Consider the following 26,131-nt stretch of genomic DNA (forward strand, 5'->3'; position numbering starts at 1 on the left):
GTTTGATCCCCAGACCTTATGTAAGGAATGGTTGACCTTCTCTGTAATAATGCCTGGCCAAACAGCATAGCCAAAATAAGAGGTTAAACTATGAAATAATGTGACAGCTAGATCAATTTTTCAGTGTACGCGGTAAATGGGCAGAACTCCCCTTTTAAACCAAATTGAGGGATAAATAGAAAGTTGTACTGATGACCTCAAAGTATACAAGCAGGTCACCACAGTTGATCTTACCTAAAAGGTCATAGTTCTCCTCATGGGCATGGTCTTAACTCGCAAAAAAATACTAAGTGTCAGAATTTGCCCATGACCATAGTTTTTTTTAGCTCACCCTGATATTAAAGAAATCAGGGTTGGGTTGAGCACCCCCTTGACTGACATAGAGGCTGCCTCCTTGGTCTACTTTATTAGAGACCAGGAGAACGAGGAGCAAGCTAGCAGCAGGAGCGATATGAGGATAGGCAACAGGCCAATCTATGGCTTTCTGCACGGTGATCTGCCGTCAAGGAGACCCAGCAAGGCCAGTGCACCCCAAACAGCACCTGTTGCTGATATAAGGAGCCAGGGCATTGGGCAAGCAGCTGTCGTGACAGAAACTGCCTTCTGTCAGCTCTGCCAAGAGCATGGCCACTGGACACGGAACTGCCCTGGGTGTCGAAGGACTCCTGGTTCAGAACCGCAGACCTTGTGGCCCCGAGCTAAAAAGCCTTTAGCTCTGCCCAGCCTCTGCCTAGCTTCTAGCTCCAGCCACTGCTATTGAGGGGATGGCCTAGGGTCAGTGAAACGCAAGTTGCCTATTTCTACCAGCCTCCTATTAAAGCTCTCCTCCTAGTCCAGCCAGGTAATGCAAGTCAACAGGGTGCCTCCCTTAAAGGAGATTTGCATCTCTTGCAATTCTCTTCCAGCACCCCCTGGATAGGTCTGGGCCTCACACACCCAGCCAGGCCTTAAACGTCTATCCAATAGTATTAAGCTTAGAGAAAGTCCTCCCTGCCAGTTCCTAAAAACAGGGCTTTCAGTAACAGCTAACTCAGATAGTCCTGCACCTATTTGGACAGGTCCTCACTGAGGACTTAAAGGGACTATCTCTTGAGGGGGGTGCACAATAATCCATAATGTAGATGATTAAATGTAAACAATTTGTTAGTCTGTCTCCTTTCCCAGCCTGAGACTCTAGTCTTGTACATTGGCTTAACTTGCTAGCAAAACTAGCTACTAGGTATCTGGAGGAAAACAAAGCATTGCTAGTCCATTAAAGTGTTAACTATTTAACCCTTGTCCTCTCCCCTGGGGAGAGAAAACCAGCCCCAGAGAGGATATGGGCCATGCAGCAAATTCCTACTTCTGCAAACTTCAGGCAGTCCCAGCTTTTCTCTATCAGGTTACAGGTTCCTAGATACAGGGAAATAGCACAGTTCCTAAACCAGGCTCTTAACAGGCAGCCAAAGCAGAGCCCCCTCCTTTGGGGGAAAGAGCAAACCACAGCCTTCGCTCAGCTAAAGGATGCTATGGCTAAAGTCCCTGTGCTAGGACTGCCAAGCCCAGAGAAACCCTCCCAGCTGTACATCACTGGGAGGCAGGGAGTCACCTTAGGAGGGTTAACTCAGGATCTGGGACCTGTTAAGCAACCTGTGGGCTACTTTTCTAAAACCTTAGACATGGTTGCACAAGGATGGCCTCACTGCCTAAAGACAATGGCAGCAGCTGCCTTGCTGACAGAGGAGGTATCTAGAATTACACTGGGGCAAAATATCGCCCTTTATACCTCACATCAAATAAATTCTCTATTAGAGCAAAAGGGCTTTCACTGGCTCACAGATAGTAGAATACTAAAATATCAGGTCCTCCTTCTAGAAAACCCTCAGGTAAAAATAAGGCATAAACCCAGTTACTTTAATGCCAGTTCCAGGGGAAAGTGGTCCCCTCCACTCCTGTACTGAGGCTATTGACTTGATCTATGCCAGCAGAAGGGACCTAAAAGACAGCCCCCTGACTAATGCAAATAAAGTTTGGTTCATAGATGGAAGCAGCTTTGTCAGACAGGACCTGCTTCTCAGAGTATGCAACAGTTACAGCATGGCACGTTATTGAAACGTGCTCTGCCCCCAGGAACTTTTGCTCAGCTAGCAAAACTAATTGCCTAAACCAGAGCTCTAGATCACACAAGGGATTTTTAAGGCATCTTCACTCTGCATGGAGACCTTAGTCTTCTGGTAAGGTAAGAAGAGCCAACCAGGCTCTATGGAAAACATCAAGTATAGAAATGTGTGCTTGGTAAGAAAGGTTCAGAAGGAAAGAGTGTTGTTGGTAAGAAGGGTTAAAAAGGAAAGAGCTTTTTATATAGGGAAAGGACATGGTTTGTAAGAATGACTTTATCCTGATGGCTAGTTTACTCTAGACTGGAATGGAAATGGTAAAATGTTTAAAGTAAGTTGAAGAGGGTGTGTGGAAGTCACAAAAGGTTATAAGAAAAAAAAGTATTAAACATGCTAACTGCTGCTCCAGGGGGTATCTGTGCCATGCTCCAGGAAGAATGTTGTTTCTGGGTCAGACTGGACAGGTACAAACCCAAATTTGTACTTTTCCTGGACAATTCCAAACAGCTCCAGGACCAGGCCAAGCAGGGCTGGGATTTCTGGCCTAACATCTGGTCATGGAAATCTTGGCTATTTCCTCTCCTTGGCCCAATAACTTCTGTAATCTTGCTGCTTCTCTTTGGACCGTGTGTTTTTAATGCCCTTGTTCGTTTTGTCTCTAGCAGACTAAGAGCTGTTGAACTCCAAATTGTCGTCAGACAAGGCTTCCAGCCCATCCCACTGGACGACCTGAGCAGCCCTCTGGACTGAACAGGACAGTCTTTCCAAGGCCACCGTCACACACCATAAGACAGAGAGCAAGAGGAAATACCCAAATCTCCCTCGACGCCCACATGCCAGCTTTGAAGAAGTTACAGAAGACGGAACTTCATCCATAATCCCAAAAAGAATTTTGGGTATTAACCTCTTGAGGGGGGAATGTTAGGTAGGAAGTCAGTTATGAGCTTATGTGTGTGTGACAGGCCTAAAGAGAAGACATCTATATGCATCTGCATCTCAAAGTCATCCTAACAAGGTTTCAGGGGAAGCCCAGATTTCGCATCCTGCCTGCCCTGCCCCCTTCTACCTGATAACCTGCCAGGTGGAGACCCTCACCCCTCCTACTTCCTGCCTGATAAATCTTCCACAATCTCCCAGGTGCAGCCCAGTATCTGCATGTCAAACACCCTGCTCCCTTCCTCAGGTCTGATAACATTTGCATCCAGAAAGTCCTTTGTTTCAGACCTTCAAGAGAAGTTTTTCTATTTACATCCAAAAAGCCCTTTGTTCCAAGAGGAGCAGAGGTGGGGAAGCAAGACCCATCTCCTTAAAACCCCCAGCCTCAACTGGACTGGGCGCGCTCAGCTCTCTGCACCTTTGCTGAGCCGCCCGCCTGGCCTGGCCGGGTGTACTCTCCACTCACCCATGCAGCCCCGCTCTCCCCCAGTCTGAGGGACTGGGCACTCTCTCTCAGGCCCTGTCTGGAGAGGTGCCCATCCGTCCTTACAGATGTTCCTTCTTAATAAACCTTGCTATTTTACCTCCCACTACTCTCTGTCTCACGCCTGAATTCTTTCTTGCGCGAAGACAAGAACCCTGCAATTTCTCCGGTAACAAGACCAGGGCCTCTACTTTAGATGGGGGGGTGCCAGGAAAGGTGCCCCAGCAGACACGCCCCCAGAGCTGAGCCTCGGGTGTGAAGAGGAGACCCGGGGTGAACAGGGGTCAGGAAGCAGCCTCTGCGGAGGCTGTGGTGTGTGAGCCCAGCTGGCGCACACATGAGTGTGTGTGTGAGTGTGTGTGTGAGAGAGTGTGTGTGTGAATGAGCCCAGCTGGCGCATACATGCGTGTGTGTGTGTGTTTGAGTGTGTGTGTGAGTGTGTATGAGTGTGTGTGTGTGAGAGAGAGTGTGTGTGTGAGTGTGTGTGTGTGTCTCTCTCCAAGAAGTGCCAGTGAATGACAAAAGTGGCAATCAACCAAACGACACTAAATTCCACTCTTTTTCAACTCAGAGACTTCGCGATACTTATCCGGGCAGGCAGGTCTTGTGCCATTTCTGCATTGTGGATTGGATTTAAGCTCTGCTTAAATTGAGCCCAGCAATATTGCATAAACAACACCCAAAAGTCCCTCGTGGGAGGGTGCAGCCAGGCAGGGCTGGGCTCTGGGGAGACCCAGCAGGCAGCACCCAAGTGCCTGCGGCTGACTCACCAGTCCGGTTCTCCATCCTTCCCAGCATCCACCCTTTGTGCCGTGAGTTTGCATTTCTGCGGCTTGCCTTTTGACGCCAGGCACAGGTGACTTATTTTGACCAATAGGAGATTAACAGATAAGTCTCAGAGGCTTAAAATGCACCTGCTTCTTAAAGAAAAATTAACTCCAAGGGCAGGGATTTAGCATGGTGGTGAAGGCACTGCCTGGGACACCGTATCCCGTGCTGGAGTTCCTGGATTCTAACGCCAGCTCCGCCCCCGATCTCAGCTTCCTGCTGATGAAGGAGGTAGCAGGTGAGAATCAAGTGGTACCGTTTCTGCCACCCACCTGGGAGACCTGGATGGGTTTTCTGGCCGCTGGCTTCAACCTGGCCAGCCCTGGCTGTCACAGGCATTCAGGGAGTGAACCAGTAGATGGATGGTCTCTCTCTCTCTCTCTCTCTCCACCACCCCCTTTCTCCCACTCCCTCTCCCTCTCTGCCTTTCAAATTAAATAAATAAATAACTTTTAAAAATTAGCACCAATTCCTTACATTAGCTATCAGAAAACAGAAAAGGGAGCACTGCCCAATTCATTTTCAGAATTTTACAAAAAACTAAGCAAAAACAATACAAAAGAAAGAAAACTACAGACCAACATCCCGGATGTATGTGATGCAAAAATGTGTAACAAAATATTAGTAAATAGAATTCAGTCAAATGTTTTAAAAATTATCTGTTATTACCCAGTGAAGTTTAATCCAGAGATACAAGGCTGGTTTGACACCTGAAAAACCAATGACTGTAATCTACCACATTAGCATGATAAAGAAGAAAAATCATGATTTTATCAGTTAATATAAGAAAAAGCATTTACCAAAATTCAATACCCATTCATGATAAAAAACAAAAAACACTCAGAAAACTAGGAATAGAGGGCAACTTGCTACATCAATAAATTTCCTGTGTAAGTAAAATAACTTCCTAACTAAGTAAATAATACCTACACCCTACAACCATTATCATTTTTATTGGTGAAAGATTGAAGCCCTGTAATGCAAGAAAAGGAACTAAATGGCATACAGTTCAGGAAAGAAGATGTCCCTGTTTGTAGATGACATGATGGTTCGTGTAGAAAAGCCCAAGAAATCTATAAAAAATAGCTCCTAGAACTGTTACATGCATTCAGCAAAGTCACAAGGTACAAGATAAACATACAAAAATCCACTGTATTTCTTTAAAAAGAAATTTATTATTAATTATTAAAAATTTATTATTATTATTAAAAAGAAATTTATTATTATCTATTTGCAAGGCACAGTTGCAGAGAAAAAGAGAAGAAGAGACAGAGATTTTCTATCCATTGGTTCACTCCTTAAATGGCCTCAATGGCTAGGGCTGGGCCAGACCAAAGCCAGGAGGTAAGAGCCAGGAACCAGGAACTTCTGAATCTGCCACATGGGTGCAGGGGACCAAGGACTTGGGCCATCTTCCATTGCTTTCCCAGGCCACAGCAGAGAGCTTGATTGGGATTAGAGCAGCCAGGATATGAACCAGTGCCCATATGGAATGCCAATGTTGTGGGGGGTGGCTTTACCCATGATGCCACAATGCTAGCCCCAAAAATCCACTGTATTTCTATATGCTTTGTGCTAGCAATGGACACATGGAAACTGAAGCTAAAAATGTAGGATCATTTATGATTAATCTTAAAAAAAAGTGTAAATATTTTACTTAAAGTGAAAGGCAGACAGAGAGAGAGAAAGAGACAGAGACAGAGAGATCTTCCATCTGCTGATATACTCCCCAAATGGCCACAATGGCCAGGGCTGGTCCACGCTGAAGCCAGGATCCTGGAACTCCAAAGTTGCCACATGGGTGGCAGGGGCTAAGCACTTGAGCCATCTGCTGCTGTTTTCCCAGGCATGTTAGCAGAGAGCTGATCAGAAGCCAAGCAGCCAGAACTTGAAATGGTGCTCTGATAAAAGATGCCAGGATCCCAAGTGGGGGCTTAACATACTGCACTACAACACTGGTCCCAGTTGTGTATAAATCACAAAAACAGGAACAGGACTTGTATTCTGAAAACTACAAAATACTGATGAAGAGAATCAAAGATTAAACAAATAAAGAGACATACCATGTTCATGGACTAGAGTATGCAACATAGCAGTTACCAGTTTGCCACAAAGGAAACACAGGTTCAATACAACTACTGTCAAGAACTCAAGAAAGGGGCTGGCACCTTGGTGCAGTAGGTTAATCCTCCACCTGTGGCGCTGGAATCCCATATGAGCGCCAGTTCTGGTGCCAGATGCTCTGCTTCCAATCCAGCTCTCTGCTATGACTTGGGAAAGCAGAAGATGGCCCAAGTGCTTGGGCCCTGCACACACATGGGAGACCCGGAGGAGGCACCTGGCTCCTGGCTTCAGATCAGCACAGCTCCGGCCATTCAGGCCATTTGAGGGGTGAACCAACAGAAGGAAGACCTTTCTCTCTGTCTCTCCCTCTCACTGTCTGTAACTCTACCTCTCAAATAAATAAAATAAAAAATCTTTTAAAAAAAAGAATTCAAGAAGATTTTTTGTGGATTAAACAAGATTATTTTAAATTTATACAGAAAGACAAAAGAGAGGCCAGCCCTGTGGCATAGCAGGTAAAGCTGCTGCCTGCAGCTCCAGCATCCCATATGGGCATTGGCTCGAGTTCCAGCAGTGGCATGGGTCAATGGGCTAAGCCGTCACTTGTGATGCCAGCATCCCAGATCAGAGTGCTGGTTTGAGTCCTGGCTGCCCTGCTTCCAATCTACCTTCCTGAGAATGAGACCAGGGCAGGCAGTGGGTGATGACCCAAACATTTGGGTCCCTTCCACCCACATGAAAGACCCAAATATAATTCTTGGCTCCTGGCTTTGGCTTGACCCAGCCTTGGCTGTTGTGGGCATTTGAGAAGTGAATCAGCAAATGAATGGCATCTCTGTCTCCCTCTCTAACTGTCACTCTGCTTTTCAAATACATAAAAAATAAATAAATCTCCTTTTAAAAAGTGGAAAACAACCCAAATGTCCATCCAGAAATGAATGGAGAAATAAGATGTCTTTTATTTGTGGCATATGAAACGTGCATACACAATGGAATATTAGGTCATAAAAAGAAATTACATGCTGATTCTACAACCTTACGAGCCTTGAAAATATTGTGTAAAGGGAAAAGAGCCTGTCCCACATGACCACAGTCACGCGATTCCACTGCAGAGCAGGCAAATCCGTGAAGACAGGAAGTAGATTCGTGGTTACCCTCGGCTGGGAGGGTAGGATCTCGCGGATGAAGCAACTGCTGTCCGGCCTAGATGGAGTTTTTAGGGAGTGATGAAAATGTTCTAAAAGTCATTGTGACAATGGTTGTACAACTCTGTGAATATGCTAAAGCCATTGGATCGTACACTTTAAATAGGTGAACTCTGGGAGATGGAACTCTATCCATAAAGGCCCTTCTTTCTTCTTCTTTTTTTTTAAGCAATTCAACAGAAGGACAGTGTTTTCAACAAAGAGTGCTGGAGCAATTGAACATCTGCACACACATGCACACATGCACACACACACATACACAAGGATCTCAGAGTTGGTGCTATGGCATCGAAGGTTAAGCCTCTGCCTGCAGCACCAGCTTCCCAGATGGGTGCTGGTTCAAGTCCCGGCTGCTCCACTTTTGATCCAGCTCTCTGCAATGTCCTGGGAAAGCAGTAGAAGATGGCCCAGCCTGGCCATTGCGGCCATTTGGGGAGTAGCCAGTGGATGGAAGAACTTTCTCACCCCCTCTTCTGCATTTCAAATAAATAAATAAATTCTTTTAAAAAGGATCACAACATAAACCTCACATTCTATATAAGAATGAGCTCAAAATGGATCATAGATTTAAGTGTGAAGTGTAATGTTATAAATTTTTTGGAAGAAAACATGGGAGAAAATCTTAGTGAGAAGTTCTTTGACATAGCACTAGCAAAATGATCTATAAAAGAAAAAAAATGATACATTAGACTTCATCAAACATGAAAAAGCTGGCTTTGCAAATTATGCTGTTAGGAAAAGGATAAGACCCGCTACAGATGGAGAAAAATGTTCTGCGAATTATATATCCAACAAATGGCTCATTCATAAGATATGTGGCATACTCTCAAACCTCAACAGTCAGTATAAGCAAACAGTCTCTTTAGAAAATGGGCAAAAGACACGAAGAGACAGAGACTGGCATTGTGGCACAGCAGGTTAAGCTGCCACGCGCGATGCCAGCATCCCATATGAACATCGCTTTGAGTCCTGGCTGCTCTGTTTCCCATGCAGATGCTTGTTAATGGGACTGGGAAAGCAATGGAAGATGGCCCAAGCACTTGGGCCCCTGCCACCCATACGCGAGACCCAGATGGAGTTCCTGGCTCCTGGTTTCCGCCTGGCACAGCCCTGGCCATTGCAGCCAGGCACGGATATGGGATGCCAGTATTGTATGCGTGGGCTTTACCCGCTACACCACTGCACCATCCCAGACATGATATAGCTCACCAGTGAGAATACACTGATGGCAAACAGGGGCAGGAAAAGATGTTAGCTGGCCATTTGGGAAACACATATTAAGACTTGAATGAAATGTCACCACCCGTCTGTTAGAACAGCTCAGATAAAGCAAAGGGATAATATCAAAAGCTGGCAAGGAAGGGCCAGCGCTGTGACGTAACAGGTTAAGCCTCTGCCTGCAGTGCCAGCATCCCACATGGGCGCTGGTTCGAGACCCAGCTGCTCCACTTCCGATCCAGCTCCCTGCTAATGTGCCTGGGAAAGCAGTGGAAGATGATCCGAGTCCTTGGGCCCCTGTACTCACACGGAAGACCTGGAAGAAACTCTAGCTCCTGGTTTCAGCCTAGCACAGCCCTAGCTGTTGCAGCCCTTTGGGGAATGAACCAGCAGATGGAAGATCTCCCTCTGTGTGTGTGTATGTATGTGTGTGTGTCTTTCTCTTTCTCTCTGTGTAAGTCTGCCTTAAAAAAAAAAAAAATGCTGGCAAGGCTGTGGTGAAATTGATCTCTCAAGTGCAGCCACTCTGGAAGAGAGCTTGGCAATTTCTTAAACAGCTAAACCTACAGTCCCTGTGCAGTTGTACTCCCCTGGACATTTATACCAGAGAAATCCAAAGATGCGTCCACACAGAACTCTCCACGCAACTGTTCACAGCACCATTGCATGTAAGGCCACAGGCCAGAAGCAGTCCAAGTGGGCATCAGCAGGTAAGTGGCCAAACTCTTGCACATCCACACCAGGGAAAAAAACTAAACACGACCAGGAAGGAAATCGATGGAACCATTGAGGCGCACGGCCGCTTGGATGGATCTCAAGGGCATTATTATGCTGAGGGAAAAAAGACAATGTCAAAATGTTTTGAATGATGCTATTTCTATAACGTTCTTGAAATGGCAAAATTATACAGACCAAGGACAGATCGGTGGTTATTCTGGTAGCGGTGGGTGTGACTGTAAAAGGGTCTCGAGGGAGATCTTTGTGGTGATGGAATGGTTCTGTATCTTAATTGTGGTGGTGGTAACACAAATCCATACATGGAATCAAATGACATAGAACTCTGCACAAGCATTGTAGCAGTGTCCACTGTTAGGATGTTACTGTAATTACATGAGATGCACTTGGGGAGAGGCGGGGCCTCCCTGTACTATCTTTGTAGTTGCCTGTGAATATATCATTATTTCAAAATGTCAAAATCAAAAAACAAAACCACACTTGCATTGCAATGACAGCTTTCCCCAGGTATAGGGAGGGTCCCATGGAGCAGATTTAAGCCCCGCCCACAGGGCAAAGCCACGTCCAGCAGTGCTCCTCTTGCATTGTGGACTCTGGCTAAGGTGCAGAAGCAAAGAGGGCAGAAACGACAGGGACCAGCGCTGCGGTGTAGAGGGTAAAGCTGCCACCTGCAGAGCCGGCATCCCATATGGGCTCCGGTTCGAGTCCTGGCTGCTCCACTTCCGATATAGCTCTCTGCCATGGCCTGGGAAAGCACTAGAAGATGGCCCAAGTCCTTGGGCCCCTGCACCCACGTGGGAGACCTGGAAGAAGCTACTGGCTCCCGGTTTCAGATTGGTGCAGCTCCAGCTGTTTCAGCCATCTGGGGAGTGAACCTGTGGATGGAAGACACCTCTCTCGCTCTCTGTCTCTCTCTTTCTCTTTCTCTCTTTCTCTCTTTCTCTGCATCTCTGTAACTCTACCTTTCAAATAAATAAATAATTCTTTAAAAAAAAAAAAAAGAAAGAAAGAAAAGAATTGATCTCTGTTTTTGGCCACCAAGCTTTGGGGAGGTTTGCTTGCAAGGCTGATCGACACACGCCCATTGCCCCACCTCCCCCCGCCCCACAGCCGACTGTCAGTCACTGGTGGCTGTGGCAGCAACAGTTGCTCCGCCCCAGAGTCCTGGGGTTGCAGGGTTTCACCTGGTCACACGGCTACTTGGAATGAGCCTCCTGTATAACCAAGGGTGCTGTGGACCCAGTTCTGGCCAATGGTTAGTAAGGAGAGCGTGACATTGACAGCGTCGGGCATCCTAAGAGATCACTGTCGTTCATTTATTCACCTCCTGTCCCCTCCTCTCCAGCCCCTTCACCCTCCATTATGGCGGGAGCTCAACCAGACACTTTGGACACGAGGTGCAAGCTCCATTTTTGAGGGGCCCAAGCACTTGCACCATCTTCCGCTGCTTTCCCAGGTGCATTAGCAGGGAGCTGGATCAGAAGCGGAGCAGCCGGGACTGGAACCGGCGCTCAGCTATGGGATGCCGGCATCGAAGGCAGCGGTTTAACTCCCTGGTAATGGGATAGAGGGATTCCTGACGATGGTGCTGATGCCAGACAGCCTGGGCTGCTTGGGTCTGGATTTCCTTTATGTGAGAGAGACACAGACTTCCATGTTGGCTCGTGACCCTCTGTGCGAGGTCAATGTGTTTGTACAGTAGCTTCTCACCCAGGCTTCATGGCTTGTCCTCGAAACTGGGAATGCTAATCAATATCCATACGCCCTCCCACCTGCCAAGCAGGCATTGCTTCTGCACTGGTGGTGGGTCCCCAGCTGGGGAAGCAAAGAGCAAGAAGGGAGACAGAAGGGGTCCTTGCCCCGGGGGGCTGTAAGGTTGAAAGGGAAGAGACAGCAAAGAAATGAATGCCTACGTGTGTCGGATTACAACCTAGGACCAGTGCCAAGAGAAAAGGCATCACAGAGCACTTCGGGGGCAGACAGGGTTACCAGGGAAAGCTTCCCTGAGGAGGTGACACTTCAGCCAAGCTGAGTAGGGAATATAGCCTAGCACTCAAGAGCATGAGCTGGAGCCAGTCGGCCAGAGTTCAGGTCCCGTCTCCTCTTGCCACTGTGTTAACCTTGGACAAGGCGCAGTCTCTCAATGCAGCTACCTAATGATACAGTACTGCTCCCAACCCCATGTACAGAGGGGTAAATCAAGGTCCCAAGTTCACACAGTGAAGTGGAAGAGCTCCCAGCAGCCTGGCTCCGGGTCTGTGCTGGAGACGCTACATGGCCATGGTTAAGAATAACAGCGCTTGGGGCCGGCGCTGTGGCGCAGCAGGGTAAGCCTCCGTCTGCAGCCCTGGCATCCCATATGGACGCCGGCTCCATGTCCCGGCGGCTCCTCTTCCAATCCAGCTCCCTGCTAATGGCCTGGGAAAAGCAGCGGAGGATGGCTCAAGTCCTTAAGCCTCTGTCACCCACGTGGGCGACCCGGATGAAGCTCCTGGCTCCCCAGGCAGACCTGTGGGGCTGCTTGTATCTCACTCACAGTCTCCTTAGGCAAGAACGACCGCTAACCCGCCTTACAAATGAGGAAACTGTCTCAGAGACAGTAAGTGACTTGCCCGAGGTCACACAGCAAAGACCACATCTGAGCCTGAACTCCAACCCGAGCTCCCAGTCACCACCATTCTGCCCAGTGAGGGACAGAACTCCAAGTCAGCTCCTGTCCCAAGAGCACTTCAGAGGGAGACACTCAGCCACCTGGGGTCAGACAGCTCCTGCCCATTGTGCAGATGTAGTAAGTGAGGCTCAGGCTTGGTGGAGGAAGGCCTTGCCCCAGGTTGACAGCAGAAGCCGGCTGAAGGCTGGGCTCTTTTCCTGCAGTCTGGGGGCCATCAGCTGGCCTGTGGGGATCCCGCCCCCACCCTTCCACCCTGGAAGGCGCCCTCCGAGCTGACTCCCCCAGAGGGGCTGCTCTGGCCCCAGGGTCCAGGGTGTGCGGTGGCAGGGCGGAGCTTGTAAATAATCCGCAGTCCAGCTCCAGGCGGGCAAGAGAGAGGAGGGCAGTGTCGCAGCGGCGGGAGCCCCGTGACTCCTGGGCAAGCGGGAAACAGGCTGCTCTGTCCAAGCCCAGCAGGCCTCGGGGGAGGTGGCAGAACAGTCCTCGGAGCTCACACACGCAGCGACACGAGGGCTCTCGTCCAAGGCCACCCGGGGGTGGGGGACACATCTGGGAGAACCCAGACCACTGACCGTGGAGGAACCTCCTGCACCCTGCTGAGCCCAGGTGGTCACTGGCCCATTGTTAGAAGCTGGCCCCGGGGACAGATGTGGGGGCTGCTTGGCCCCGGGCAGCTGGTGGAGGCAGGCCTGGCCTCCCTCCTGGGTGGCTCTCTCCAGGCCTGGCCCTGGCCTGAGGCCTCACAAGATTCCGGGATGGATGTCACCGCCCACAAATGGGCTGATTTTTAATCCCCTCTCCCAACCTGCTTCGCAGAGCTCCACCCTCCAGCCCAGGAGAACCTGCCACCAGAGCCGCCCGCCCGAATGGCCCCACGGTATAGACGGTTTCCTGAAGGCCGGGCTGCGGCTGCCTGGGATCGGGGCTCTGGTCCTAGTGCGTGGCCACTCTCTCTCAACCTTAATTGTCCCATCTGTGAGCTGCAAATGATCCGCAGCCCTCCCTCCCGCTCAGGGCTGTGGTGAGGATGATGGAGGGAAAGCAGGAAGGTGAGGGGTGTGCACCTGTTTTCTCTGCAAGCTGGCCCTGCCCTCACGGCCCTCTGACTCCAGGAGACCCTCGCCAGCCGCCCCCCAAGCTGTGCCTCGCCCCACCCCAGGACGGGGCTCGCATCTCCTTCCCTCTGGCCTGGCCCGTCCAGGGAGAGGACAGCAGAGCCAGATGTTCTGCAGATGTCGCCAGTTGTAAGCAAAACAACAGCACACCAGGGGCTTCACTGAGACCCTGGGTCCGCAGGCCGAGGGCTGGGAGCCATGGGCGGGCGGGCTGAGGCTTGGAGGGGTAGAGAGGGCAGCGGGGGTGCTCTCGGGAATAGGCTGTCCACGGGAGGAACCCAGGGAGGGGACCCAGGCAAAGGGCCCAGGGGTGCAGAGGCAGGGGTGGGGCACCAGGAGGAGTTTGTGCAGGGGAGGAAACATGGAGGAGTGGAGTGGAGACTCCGGTGGGTGGACAGGTGGCTTCCTGGGCAGATGGCTCCCTGCTGACCTGCCTGTTTCCCACCCCTACCCCAGGACCCTAACTTCAGATGGCGAGAACTTTAGCACCCCAGAGGGCTTCCGGGGCCTCCCATGCTACCTTGAAGGTAATGAGCTCCCTGTCCTGGAAGGGATGCAAACAGAAACCCACGCAGGGGCTGAGCACTGGGCAGCTAGATGGTCCCTTCCAGGCTGGAGATACCAGGAGGCCATGGTCACACCAAGCCAGGCCATGCAGGCACGTGGCACACACAGCACAGGCCAAGAGCAGGAGGGACCTGGCTCCCTCGCCAGGAGTTCAGCAGCGGTGGTGCAGGTGGTGCCCACTGCCCGCCCCCCCACCCCTGCCACTCACCCAAGTGAGCGCTGCTGCTGTACCCTCCTCGCTCCTCACCCGGCCCCGCCCTCCTTGCCAGTGACCCCAGCTGCTCCAGCCACTCCCTGAACCTGTTCCTGGAAGGGTGAGAATTGGGTCTCAGGCTAAGGGCTCCCCATCCACACTGTCTGGGCGTTGGCTGATGCTAACAGCCGCTCACATTGAAGCTGCGCATGCGCGTGCCGGGCGCTGCCCTGTCCTTGCCCCCACACACACATACGCAGCCTCTCTCTGTCATCGCCACTCCTGGGTAGGTGCCAACACGCACAATGTATACCTGAGAAAGCCGAGGTGACCAGAGGTGATGTGATCCATAGCAAGGTTGGCAGATGTGCAGCCAGGGTCTGAACGCACGAGCCTGGCTCCGAACCCTGGGCCCTGCCTGCCCCACCTCTGCCTCAGTCTTCCCATCTCTGCAGTGGGGTGGGAGCTGGACACCAGGACCTCCCAGCGCCGAGGCCCCACCTGAACCAGCTGGGATTGCCGGCCGGAGACCAGGGAGCCTGCTCCTTCCCCACGTGGGAAAGAAGAATGGAGCCCGGCCCGAGCAACGCAGGGCAGGGTTTGGGGGGTGTACCCAAGGCCTCCAGGGAGCCCAGGAGAGGCCAGGGCAGGAGGACCCCGTGCCTTTCCAGTGGGCTCTCCAGCTGCTCTGCACAGCCAGAGCCGCTCGGAGGCCAAGGGCACCGGGGTGTGAGTAATGGAAACCGGGCCGCGATGGCCTTTCTGAAATGGGAATTCCATCTGCCTGACTTTGCGCTCCTGGACTTTGGTTTCCATGGCAACAAGGGGGCCGGAAGGTGGAGCGCCTGGCTCAAGACTGAATCCTTGGAACCTCAAGAAAGTGGACGATGAATCTCTCCGTGGGCCCAGCGGCTTCTCCAAGCCCAAGATGCCAGGGAGCGGCCAGGCCAGGCTGGGACAGCGAAGTCCTGGCTTCGGAGCCAGCTCTGCCTCTGGGCCCCCCGCCGGGGGACAGCACGTGGTACTGCGGTCCTCTCAGGGCCTCAGTCCCCTCCGCTGTCACCGGTTGGGTGCCCCGCAGAGAATGAAGAGAACAGCTCTGCTCCCTGGTCCTTCCGGCCTCGGAGAGGCCCGCAGGCTCCGGGGTGGCGGAGGAAGAAGTCCCTCCTGGCTCACAGAGCCACACAGGGCTCGGGCCCCTGGGGTCCGCAGGAGGAAGACCCAGCCCCCGTGGGAGGAGCTCAGGCTCCCAGGCCAGGGGAGAAGCTGCCGAGATGGACCTCCAGAGGCCCATGCTGCAATGGGCTCCAGGGATTCTTCCGCTCCCGTTGTGGAGAAGCCGAGAGCACCAATCCCACCTCCACAGGCTCAGAGAGGGGCAGTGACTTACTAAGGGTGCACAGCAACTGAGTGGTCAAGGCAGGTCTCCAACCAGGCCCGCCCCATTCCGACAGGTGAGTGGGCCCCTGACGCCGCTGCTGGTGAAGGGGCTGCCCTCCGAGGGAGCGAGGCCGCCTCAAACCAGAGGAGAGCTGTGTGTGGTGGTGCTACCGGCGGGCCGCAGGGGTGGCAGGAGCAGGGAGCCCCACCTGCAGGAGGCTGGGAAGACGGCAGCTGTCTGGGCCGGTCAGGCAGCTCAGCCATCCCTCCCCAACCCCGGGGGAGGAGGCCTCAAGATCTGCCGTGGGAGCAGGACCAAGGACCCCCTCTGTGCCCAAGCCCCCTGCAATCCTGGGGAGAGCTCAGCCCCCCCAACTCCCTGCCAGCCTCCAGAGACCACCAGCTGAGACCCTTTCACTGGGCAGGGGGCAGGTGGGTGGCCAGCATGGGGCAGGGAGGAAGGGGCTGCACAGCACCCATGTCCTCTGTGTCTGCAGGGGCAGAGCGGGGCCCAGGACCCAGGTGCAGAACAAGATTCATGTGGATGGGGCCCAGGGCCTCCCGCACATCTCCATCCGCTCCTCTAAGTCAGCCTGCAGAGCGGGTCTCCACCTCGGACCCTAGGAGGCTATACGCGTGGGCATCAGGGTCCGGCCTGGGCTCTGTGCCCCCTTCTGCCCACTCCTAGGAGAGGGGGCCATGTCCCTCTCTGAAATATGCCTCGGGGCCAGGCCTTTCCTAAGTTTGCCTATCCTGTTAGGCAAGAGGCAAAACAAAGGCACGGACGGCACAGCCTCATCACAGGGCCACTGCCATCTGTGTAAGTCCTGCCTCATGTCACCCCACCACCACCACCACCACCACCACAAGAAGCAGTTCTGTCCAGACCTCCTGGAGCCAGCAGCCACCACGCCCGAGATTCTGGCCCTGTCCACCTCCACTGACCACCCAGCACCACCTGAGAGCGCCATGAGAAACGCCGGCTGCGGCACGGCAGAGAAGTGCAGGAACCTGCTGCAGGTTGCTGGGCCTGCCGGCGGCGTGGCCAGGCTGGGACGCACCTTGTGGCTCATAGTGTTCAGGATCTGCGGCGCTGAACCCGGCCCCACCACCTGCTGACCAGGTGACCCGGGGAAGTCACCTGAGCCGAGTGTGGCAGGGAGTCCGGTGTAGAGGCAGCAGCTAGGGAGCAGCTCCCACAGGTGCACAACCACAAGCTGGGAAGCAGGGAGGACAGACAGCTCCTCGGTGGACCCCACCCCCGGGCAGCCACCCTGGGAAGGCTCAAGACCAGGAACACAGGAAGGGTCGAGAAGGAGAAGTAACACAGGCCTTTTATTTGTTCCAGAACTTGGCTACTGTGTAGTCTGAGGGTGCCATGCTTGCCCAGAGCCGCCAAGCGACACCCCACCCGTGCCAGGTGTCTGTGAGGTCAGCCCGCGGTGCCCTCCAGGCCCCATCAGTCCAGAAGGCCCTGCTGCCACCCCTGGTGCCTGAGACCAGCAAACGCCCTGAACCTGGAGAATGGCGGCCCCTCGTCTGGCAGGTGGCTTTTCACAAGGCGCTGGTTAAAATATTGCACTTGGAAATGAGGGAAACTGACGCGGCAAGGGCTTCCTAGCGCGGCATGACGGCCAAGCGTCCAGCTGCTGTTTCAATAAATAGAACTCAAGGCGGGGGGCCGCACTGCCGAGCCCCACAGCCCCCAGCGGGGCCCCGAGCCCAGGCCCAGGCCTCCTGCCCCTTCAGCCAGCTCTCTAAGGAACTTGGTCAACGCGAAGTCTCCGAAGTCTGCGGCCGGGAGCGGCAGCTCCAGATCTGGCTCCGCCGGGGCCCCCGCCCTGCCAGGGCCCTGGGCCCCCTCGTACCGGGACAGTGGGGACCCAGCGGGGACCCAGCCCTTCTACTCTTCCAGCGGCCTGGGTCTCCTTGGACCTGGCCTCGCATCCCAGTGTCCGTCCGTCTGTCCTCTGGGGGCTTGCCTGCCCCCTCTGTCGCAGTGGGGAGGAAGGCAGGTGGGCGGGGGGCCCAGACTGCCTGCTCTGAAGGTGAGCTCCACTCCAGCGGCTCCTAAAGCGGGGGACTCATCTTCTTCTGCTGAATGAGGTCCAGGTAGAGGTCGGAGCGGAGGAAGCGGGGGTACGAGTCCTTTTCCATGAGCCCAAAGATACGCTTCTGGGCCAGGTCGAAGCAGCCACGCGTGACGCTCTGCAGGTTGTCCTTGGTGTGCTCCCGCGTGTACGAGTCCAGGTTGACCTGCAGAGGCAGAGGTGGCGCGGTCAGAGGCCTGGCGGCCGGTGCAGCCCCTCTGCCCTGCGTGGGCAGGGTCACCTGCACCAGGGGCCTTCAGGCCGCAGGACTCAAGTCCTGGCTCTGTGTCACCCTGCCGGGGGGGTGGCAAAGTTTACAGAGCCTGAAAAGACCCCCACTAGGGGCCGGCTGCCCAGGCTTCCCATCGCAGCAGTGCTGGCCCGGGCTTTGTGACCTGAAGCCGACCACTGCCACGCGCTGTGCCCCAGCTGCCTTCTCTACGGGCTGGCAATCACGCACACACCTCCAGAAGCTCTGAAAATTCAGGCTGCCTGGCACACAGCAGGCGCTCGACGCAAGTGAGCAGCCAGGACTAGACCCCTGGGAGACGATGGTACTAACACCCACTTGACAGGTCGTCATGGGGATTACACGAAAGCCCCCAGCGCAGAGGGCTTAGCACGTGCCTGGCCCCTGGCCGTGCCCAAGTGTGGCCAGGATTCTGCTCCCCGCTTGGGCCTCTCACCCCCACCCTGTGTGCCCAGCTTCCAAGAGTCCCTCTGCCTCTTTGCCACCCTGAGCTGCTGGCTGAAGCTCCACTGGGCAGTGGCAACTGGGGGCCGAGGGCGACCCGAAGCCCTACCTCCTTGCACGCCTGGATCGCGATGTATTCGGCAAAGATCTTCTTGGCTTTGGCTGCCATCTTGGACTGCGACTTGACCTTCTTGAAGTCCTCACAAGCCAGCCAGAACTCCAGGTTCTCCTCGCTAAACTCCGTGCGGAGGAAGGCCTGGAACACGGCTAAGCCATCTGTAAGGAGGAGAAGCCCGGCCCCCCGTGAGAGGCAGGGCCAGTCCCACCGGCCCTTGCACAGTTCGCAAAGCCCCCACCCGCCCTGGACTGTGCTCTCAGCCCTGTGACTGCCTCCCGAGAGGCCCACGTGAGCCTCAGTGTCCTCACCTGTGAGAAGGGGTCGTCGACCCCGTCTCCGGGGACCTTGGGAGCATCAGAGCTCCTGCCCTGCAAACACCGGGCACATTGCGGCCGACGTGGGCCCTCAGTACCTGGAGGTATTTACTGCTGTTCTGGGAATACGGGTCTGGGCACACAGGTCCCAGGTGACCTCCGACAAGCAGGGCCAGCTCCATGGACAGGGAGCGGCTGGCAGAAGCCAGCAGCAAGGCCAAAGCCAGGGCCTCTCCCCAGGGGTAGGGACACCTGCCTGGGCAGGAGAGAGGGAAGGCGGCCTGACCAGGGCCACGCTGTAGGTCTGGACAGCGAGAAAGGAGAGAGAGAACCCAGAGGGGAGAAAAGGCCAGCCCTACTCACACTTATGCAGCAGCAGCTTCTCCAAGGACTCGCTCCACTTGAGGGCTTCCTCCGAGGTGGGCCTGAGAGGTGAGGGGCGGAACACGACGGAGACCATGAGCCTGGGGCCCTTTGTCAGGTGCCCGCACCCGGGGTTCCGGCTGAGTTGGGCTGGCGAGCGCAGGAAGGCAGCTCGCACCCTTTCTTGGGGTGCTTGCCACCTCCAGCCCCACCTGGGCCCCGTACCCCCAGAGCGCTGCCACTGGCTGGGTACCCCGCCCCCCTCGCGCCTCCAGCTGCCCAGAGTGGAATCAGGCACACACAGCCCTTAGCCCCTCCGCCCTGCCCCGCTGCCCGCGGAGGGTCCCGGGGGGCCAGCCAGGACCTACTTGAATGACTTCATCATTTTGTCTGCCTTGCCCGCCGGCTGGGCCCCAGGGGACTCGTTCCGCCTCCTGAAGATGCCCAGCTTGGTCTTCATGTCCTTGGCTCTGGGGGCAAAAGCAGAGAAAGCGCTTGGTCAGCCGGCACTGGCACTCCGGCGGGGCAGGGAGGCCGCGGGCTGGGCAGGGGCCACCTACTCCTTCATCGTGTGCCGCCTCTGCAGGTTCCCGTTACGGGTGAGGTACATGCCCCGCAGCATCTCTGCAGGGCCCCCAGGTTTGGGGCCCCAGGACGGCAAGCTGGGAGCACCCCTCGGGCTCCTGCCCCCCAGGCCCCGGTCTGAGCGGGTAGCAGTGGTGCGGGCGGCAGCCACGCGGGCGCTCACTGGGAGCCTGGCCGGACGACTGGACGCCCAGGCACAGGCTGGGGCTGGGACTCCGACAGGAGGAGCCAGGAAATGGGAGGGACCAGGAGGGGGCGCGGAGAGGGAGCCGTGAAAGGGGCATGTGTCTGCGAGGGCCGGGCCTCCTCCGGGGCCGCCCTCGGCCCCCAGCCAGACCCAGTTATTTGTCACCAGCCTCCCGGTTCCCATGGCAGCCGGCAACGGGAAGGGGAGAGAAAACAAGTCAGCAAATTGCCGGGAGGAAAGCCGGGAAGGGAGGGAGGGGAGGCTCTGCCCACCAGGGCCGCAGGACGGGCTATTTTTAGCCAAGAACCATTTTTAGCCAGGCCGCTACCACTGAAGCAAGGAAGAGGTTAAACGCCTCTGGCTCTCAGCTCTGGTCCCCACCTTTTCCACTGCCCAGCTGCAGCACGGGCACCTCCTGGAGGAGAGCTTGGGTACATCCGTCCCCAACCCTGAATACACCAGGAGTCCCCAAACTCTCGGCTAACTTCCGGAGCTCAAATCCTGTACACTCGCAAAGCATGTCACTTGGAAGTTGAATTACTGCATTTTGTACGCATATTTAGTTTTATGATTTTTGAACAATTTTTTTGGAATAATAAATCGAATAACAAATTGTTGAATAATATAGTTTTCATCTTTGGTCACCATCGTTCTGAAGGTGGAAAATGCTGATGGGAACCAGAAGTTTAAACGCAAAATTTATTATCGAATCACAAGGCTGAATAAGTGTCAAAGGAATTTAGATAATTAAACTTTCAAGTGCATTTCCTTAAGTTTGTAGCTTTTGTTCTTTGGAAGTTAATGAAGCTTCAAACGGCACTGGGAGCCGCAGGGACACCTTATATAAGGGAAGCGGTACCAGGAGGGGGGTGGCTGAGGAGCCCAGGCCCAGGAGCCAGAGAGCTCTGGGTTCTAGCTCCAGCTCCGGCAGCTGTGGGCTGTGTGCCCTCCATCAGGTAGCCGACCCTCTCTGAATGTCCGACAGGGAGGAAAGCAGCAGCACCTGCTGGGCCGCTGCCAGTGCCTGGTGCGGAGCGCCCGGGCCAAGGTCGCCGAGGCCCACCTGGCCCATAGGTCAGGGAATCCTGCTCCAGAGCTTCCAGGCTGGTGAGATAAGGCCGGGGAGTCCCAGGATCAGCTGCTCTGTGGGTGAGGATCGGAATCCTCAGCCTTGCGGGACACGGAGCAAGGGAGCACTGTTTCCTGGGGCACAGAGCTCTTGTCTGAGGGCCCTCCTCCAGCTCACCTGTGTCCAGGTGAGACACAGAAGCCCAGGACAGGCAAGCGGCTTGCCTGAGCCCCAGCCTGCGGGGGGGTGGGGGGACCTCCATCACCAGGGCCCTGCCTACTCAAAGCCCACCGTGTTTCTCGGTGGCGGGAGGAGGCTGACGCTCCTGTCCAGCCAGGCCTTCCCTCCCGGACACATACGGGACAGACACAGGTGCACATTCACGCAGCTGGCGTGCCAGGTGTCAGGGCCAGCTCTACCGCGTACTCACTCCCGGACTCGGGCAAGTAATGTAGCCTCTTTGTGCCTCAGTTTCCTCAGCTCTAACATGAGGATAACATAACAGCAAATGTGAAATAAAAATAATGGTGAAGATGAAGTGAGCCGATACGTGTGCACACAGAGCTGTGCCCGACACAATAAATGTCAGGTACATTTTCAGCACTGGGTCCTCGAATGAGATTTTAGGAGTATGAGCTTCAGGCAGCACCCACTCCGAAAGGGGGTGGAGTCTGGGCCAGGGCGGCTCCAGCACCTGGGAGCCTGCCTTCCAGGGCCCCACTCCGCTCACCCCGCGAGTGCCTTCCAGAAAGGCTCTGCTGCCAGGACCCTGCCTCGTCCTACCAACAGCCGAGTGAGGGCGCTGGTGCAAAGGGCTACTTTAGTGTGTGCGTGCCACCTTCTGCAGGAAGTGCAGTTGTTCCTGGCAACCGAGAGACAGGCCTGCAATTGCTGCAGCACACTGGAGGGGGCAGGGGAGCTGGGGTCACAAAAGGTTTCCAGGGCAGTAGGACCCAGCCAAGGTCAAGGCCAGGGAAAAGGGTCGCAGGAGATATCTGGGAAGCCCGGGTGTCCTCCTCTCTCAGGCCCAATCTCTGCTTCATGGTGGGTGCTACGGGCTCCTGGAGGCCACCGTGTGCCGTCTGCTTGTACCTCTCCCCAGGATCCAGGGCCTTGGGGAGAAGTACTCCCCACACCTTGTTCACTGACTTCTCTAACAAACCTCGCGAAGCATGGGAGGCCAGAGTGGGGCCAGAAAGCCTTGGTTGGGGAGGATGGTGTACAGTAGCCGAGCCAGCAGCGCCCCCTCCTGGTAATGCCTGAGACAGCCAGCATTCAAGAGCCCTAGAATGGTCAGCTCCCCATCCTCAGGTCGCTGCTGGGCCCAGAAGCTGGCCGGGGGCCAGGGCAACCTGGCGACTTGCCTGGGGTGCAGCGTGGCTTCCGGGTACTGAGTCAGCACCTTGTCTCTCTCTGAGTGAGTGCTCAGGGCCCTGGCGACCCTGCCCCACTGCCAAATCCCAATCCCGCAGGTTCCTGGTGTCTGCCTGGGGCTGGGGGTGGGATCGGGCACAGCCCCTTCTCCCCCCCTGTACCCCAGAAGGCGAGAGAAGCCCTAGGGCGGGGAGGAAGAAGGGTTAGGGGTTGCTCCCCGATCACCAGCAAGGGGCCATGCGTTTCTCCAACATACAGGTTTTTGCTCTTTCTCTTCCGGGAGGCTTCGTCATCATCCCCACTCATCTGCAGAGAGAAGACAGACACAGTGCAGTCGGGGCATCTGGGCTGGCACCCAAGCAGGAGAGGCACAGGGGCCCGAAGACGCCTGTAGCCAGCCCAGTCCCCAAAGCTCCCGCCCGGACCGAATAGGTGAGGGAGGAAAGCCACTGCTGGGAACGGCCTGCCTGCCCTTGCCGTGCGATGGGCTGCACCCCCTCCTGATTCTTCTAGGACCCTGGCTTGCCGGGGGGGGGGGGGGGGCGCGGCGGGGTGGAGCACTTGGGGCGGTGCCTCTGCAGGCGGCGGAGGCAGCAGGCACGGCTCCAGCCAGGCTTCTGTTGTGGGACCTGGACAGTCGCTACCCCTCTCTGCCTCCATTCCTTAAGTTCTAAAACAGGGATCATGGTGATTCACTTGGGACCTGAGGACTGAAGGAGACCTGGGACTGCTGAGCAGGGTGGAAGTGAGGCGTGACACGGGCCCGAGAGCACCTCTCCAGCCTTCAAGCTCTCCATGGCTCCCCAGTACCCCGGATAATGTGAACCCTGTAGTATGACGGCGTCTGCCATCTGAGGACCTGGGAAGAAAGTGCCAGGCTTGAAGATCTTTATTTATTTATCTATTTACTTAGTTTGAGAAACAGGCAGAGACAGAGACACCTCCCATCTGCTGGTTTACCCCTCAGATGCCCTGAAGCTGGGAACCCAATCCAGGTTTCCAATCGGGGTGGCAGAGACCCAAATACTTGAGCCATCACTTCTGCCTGCTAAGGTGTGCATAAGCAGGAAGCTGGAATCAGGGGCAGAGGCGGGACTCGAACCCAGGCCCTCCAATATGGAATGCAGGTATCCCAAGCTGCAGTGTAACTGCTTGGCCAAATGCCTGCCCCAGGAAGTTCAATTCTGGCATGAGTTACAAGTCCCCCAGTTCACGGCCTTTGCACATGCTGTTCCTCCATGGGGATGCCTCTGTGACTCTCCCACCTCCCTCTGCTCCCAAGACCCAGCTTCAGGTAAGACCTAGACCTCAGGTAAGCAACTCAAATGCCTCCTCCCCTGGGAAGCCCTCCCTGAGCCCTCAAACAAGGCTGTGCCCCTTCACCTCTCGTGAGGGCCCCACCACACCCAGAATGGCTTGTTCCAAACCCGTCGCCTCTTCTGGGCTGTGGACTCCCGAGGGCAAGGCCTCTGTCTGCCTGAACCACTCTGTGGGGCCCACACCAGCAGCTCAATAAGTCAAATGTGTCAAACGAATGAATGATTGGGTCAGGAGGGGAAGCGGATTTGGAGAGACAAGTTCTGAAGCCATGACTGCCTGACCCAGGGCCTGCAACTCCATGGCAGCCCACTGTTTCCTCCCCAGCTGAGCCCCTGGCCTTGGCCTGTGCCGGCCACCCCCGTGGAAAGCTGTCTTTCCTCAATCCTTTCTTCCCCCTGCTCTGGACCACTCCAGACTCCCGCCAGCTCCACGGGGGCTGTGCCGTCTCCCTTGCTTTGCCTGGGCTCAGGCATCCTCCTCCGGGGAGACCCAGGGCCCCGGCAGTGCTACCCCGGAACAGGAACCTGAACATGCTCAGAGACGGAAGAAGGGCAAGGGCTCAGGACGGGCGTGACCCTGTGTCCCCAGACAGGACAGAAGGCCACCGGGCTGAGCTCACCTCTGACTCCCCGGGAGACGCCCCCATCCGGGGCCTGTTTCCTCATTTGTAAAAGAAAATAGGCTAAGCCTTGAAGTGCCCTTCTTAGTTCTGGGTGGGGGTGGGGGTATCTCCAGATACAGCCAACAGGGGAAGCACCTGGCCTCCGTGGGACATCCACCAGGGATGGAAGGATGGATGAACGGACAGATGGATGGATGGATGATGGAAGAATGACATCTTTCACTGAGATCATACTACAGGCCAGACCCTGGCACGCACAGAATCCAGCTACTCACAGTACATCCATAATGCAAGCGGAGGGTCAGAGACATGAAGTCGCTCGCCCAAGGACGCCCAGCATTTAACAGCAGAGCTGGAGTCTAAGTGTGGCTTCGAGGCCATGTTTCTCCCGCAGAGGCTGCCACTCCGCAGAGGCGAGGCCGGGCACTGTTTGCACGTTTCCAGTGAAAGGCTCAGGGGAAGTTCTGCCTGCCGGAGAGTGCCGCCCTGCCAGAGCTGTAAACACACGTGTGTGTACGTGCACTCGGAGGCGCCCGCCCGCACGGTGTGTGCCTGCAGAGCTAGGGCTCACGGCCAGGCCTGCTTCCCTCGGCCTGGGAGAAGTGTCCAGGGCTCTCAGCCTCCGTTTGTGTGGCTACAGCAGAGTCCTGGCGATGGCCGCCTCGGGGGGCTGCTGGAAGGTTCACCAGGACAAAGTCGGGGCCCCCATGGCCCGGTCCTGGCACACACAGTGCCCTCTGTAATGGGGGTTCATTGTCTGCTGAGCGCAGCAGCCCTGAGCCCCCACCCGTGGGAAAGCGGCCGCAAGCGCTGGGCTTCCTCCCATTCTAACCTCAGCTTCCGCACTTTATGGGCCCCACACAATGGGCCTGGGGACCACTCCCGCCCTGCCCACCGCCCCAGCCTCTGCATGCTGGGAAATGGGCTCTTCCTTCCACTGCTGGGAGCAGACCGTCTTCAGCAGGCACTGGCCCGAGCCAAGCGGCCTGACAGAGCGGCTGGGCTGCTAGGACTGGAAGTGGGCCTCCTCCTCAGGCAGCCAGGGCCAGCGGGGCACCAGGGGCAAGACAAGAGACAGAGGGAAAGACAGCGTTCTGACCCCCAGCCCTAGGGCCTCCCCAGATCTGCAGGGAGGCCGTGGCCTCTGGCCCTGCTTGCTCACAGCTGCCGCAAGGCTCGGGCCCCATGTGCAAAGGGACTCCCCAGAGATTCTCCCTCCACTGCTCCTCATTCTCTCACTGGCTGCTCCCGCCCTGCTGACAGGCAATCAGAGGGGAGCCCAGAAGCAGCCAGCCCTCCCTCCCCTCTGCGCAGCAGTCCCTGGGGCTGGGGCCTCACCCAGCCACCCCCAGAACTGGACATTCACTGCCTCTCAGAGTGATGGCTCTAATCGGACTGTCATTAGAACTCTAATTACAGTAGTGCCGAGGGTGCAGCTTCTAAGCTGCCCAGATTGGAAGCGTGGCTCAATCATTTGTTAGCGAATTGCCCTTCGCTCAGCAACACGCCCTCTCTGGGCCTCCATTTCTTTCAGTGCAAATCCAGGCTACTAAACTGGCCCTCCTCATGGGGACGAAGTCAGTCAATGCATGTGACGCGCTCCACACGTGGGAAGGCACTCAGCAGCCGCTAGCTTCGGGGGGTTGTCTATTAACTGAGCACTCGCCACGGGCTAATCTATCTCATTTAATCCCTGTACAATTCTCTAAGCAATTTGCTCTGACGTCCCCCAATCCAGTAAAATACTGGTAAGGGCACAAGGCCCAGAGCCATCTGGTGACCTGCCCGGACCTCCCGACTGGCAAGTGGCAGAATGCCGGGTCCACTCCAGACCCCTCCGGTGCTGACGGGCTCTTGTGTGGGTGGGGTCCTGGCTGGTTGCTTCTACCTGTCCCAGTGTGGT

The 26,131-nt window shown here is 55.5% G+C and overlaps 1 protein-coding gene across 3 annotated transcripts in view; it reads right to left on the reverse strand.

The window, feature by feature from the left end:
* Positions 1-16,818: 16,818 nt before the first annotated feature.
* RGS3 (regulator of G protein signaling 3) overlaps positions 16,819-26,131 on the reverse strand; it is a 129,522-nt gene continuing 120,209 nt past the window's right edge. For 2 of the 3 annotated variants that reach the window (XM_062207714.1, XM_062207716.1), the window contains 5 exons: positions 22,543-22,592; positions 19,440-19,541; positions 19,072-19,133; positions 18,386-18,552; positions 16,819-17,748 (listed from right to left, as the gene is read on the reverse strand). In XM_062207714.1, coding sequence (XP_062063698.1) covers positions 17,563-17,748; positions 18,386-18,552; positions 19,072-19,133; positions 19,440-19,541; positions 22,543-22,592 — 567 coding nt within the window. In that variant the 3' untranslated portion in view covers positions 16,819-17,562. Of the gene's footprint in view, positions 17,749-18,385; positions 18,553-19,071; positions 19,134-19,439; positions 19,542-19,631; positions 19,839-22,542; positions 22,593-26,131 lie in introns of those variants that run through there. The other variant, XM_062207718.1, reaches the window with a different exon arrangement.

The sequence above is a fragment of the Lepus europaeus genome, chromosome 12 (genome assembly GCF_033115175.1).
Source record: "Lepus europaeus isolate LE1 chromosome 12, mLepTim1.pri, whole genome shotgun sequence".
NCBI lineage: Eukaryota > Metazoa > Chordata > Mammalia > Lagomorpha > Leporidae > Lepus > Lepus europaeus.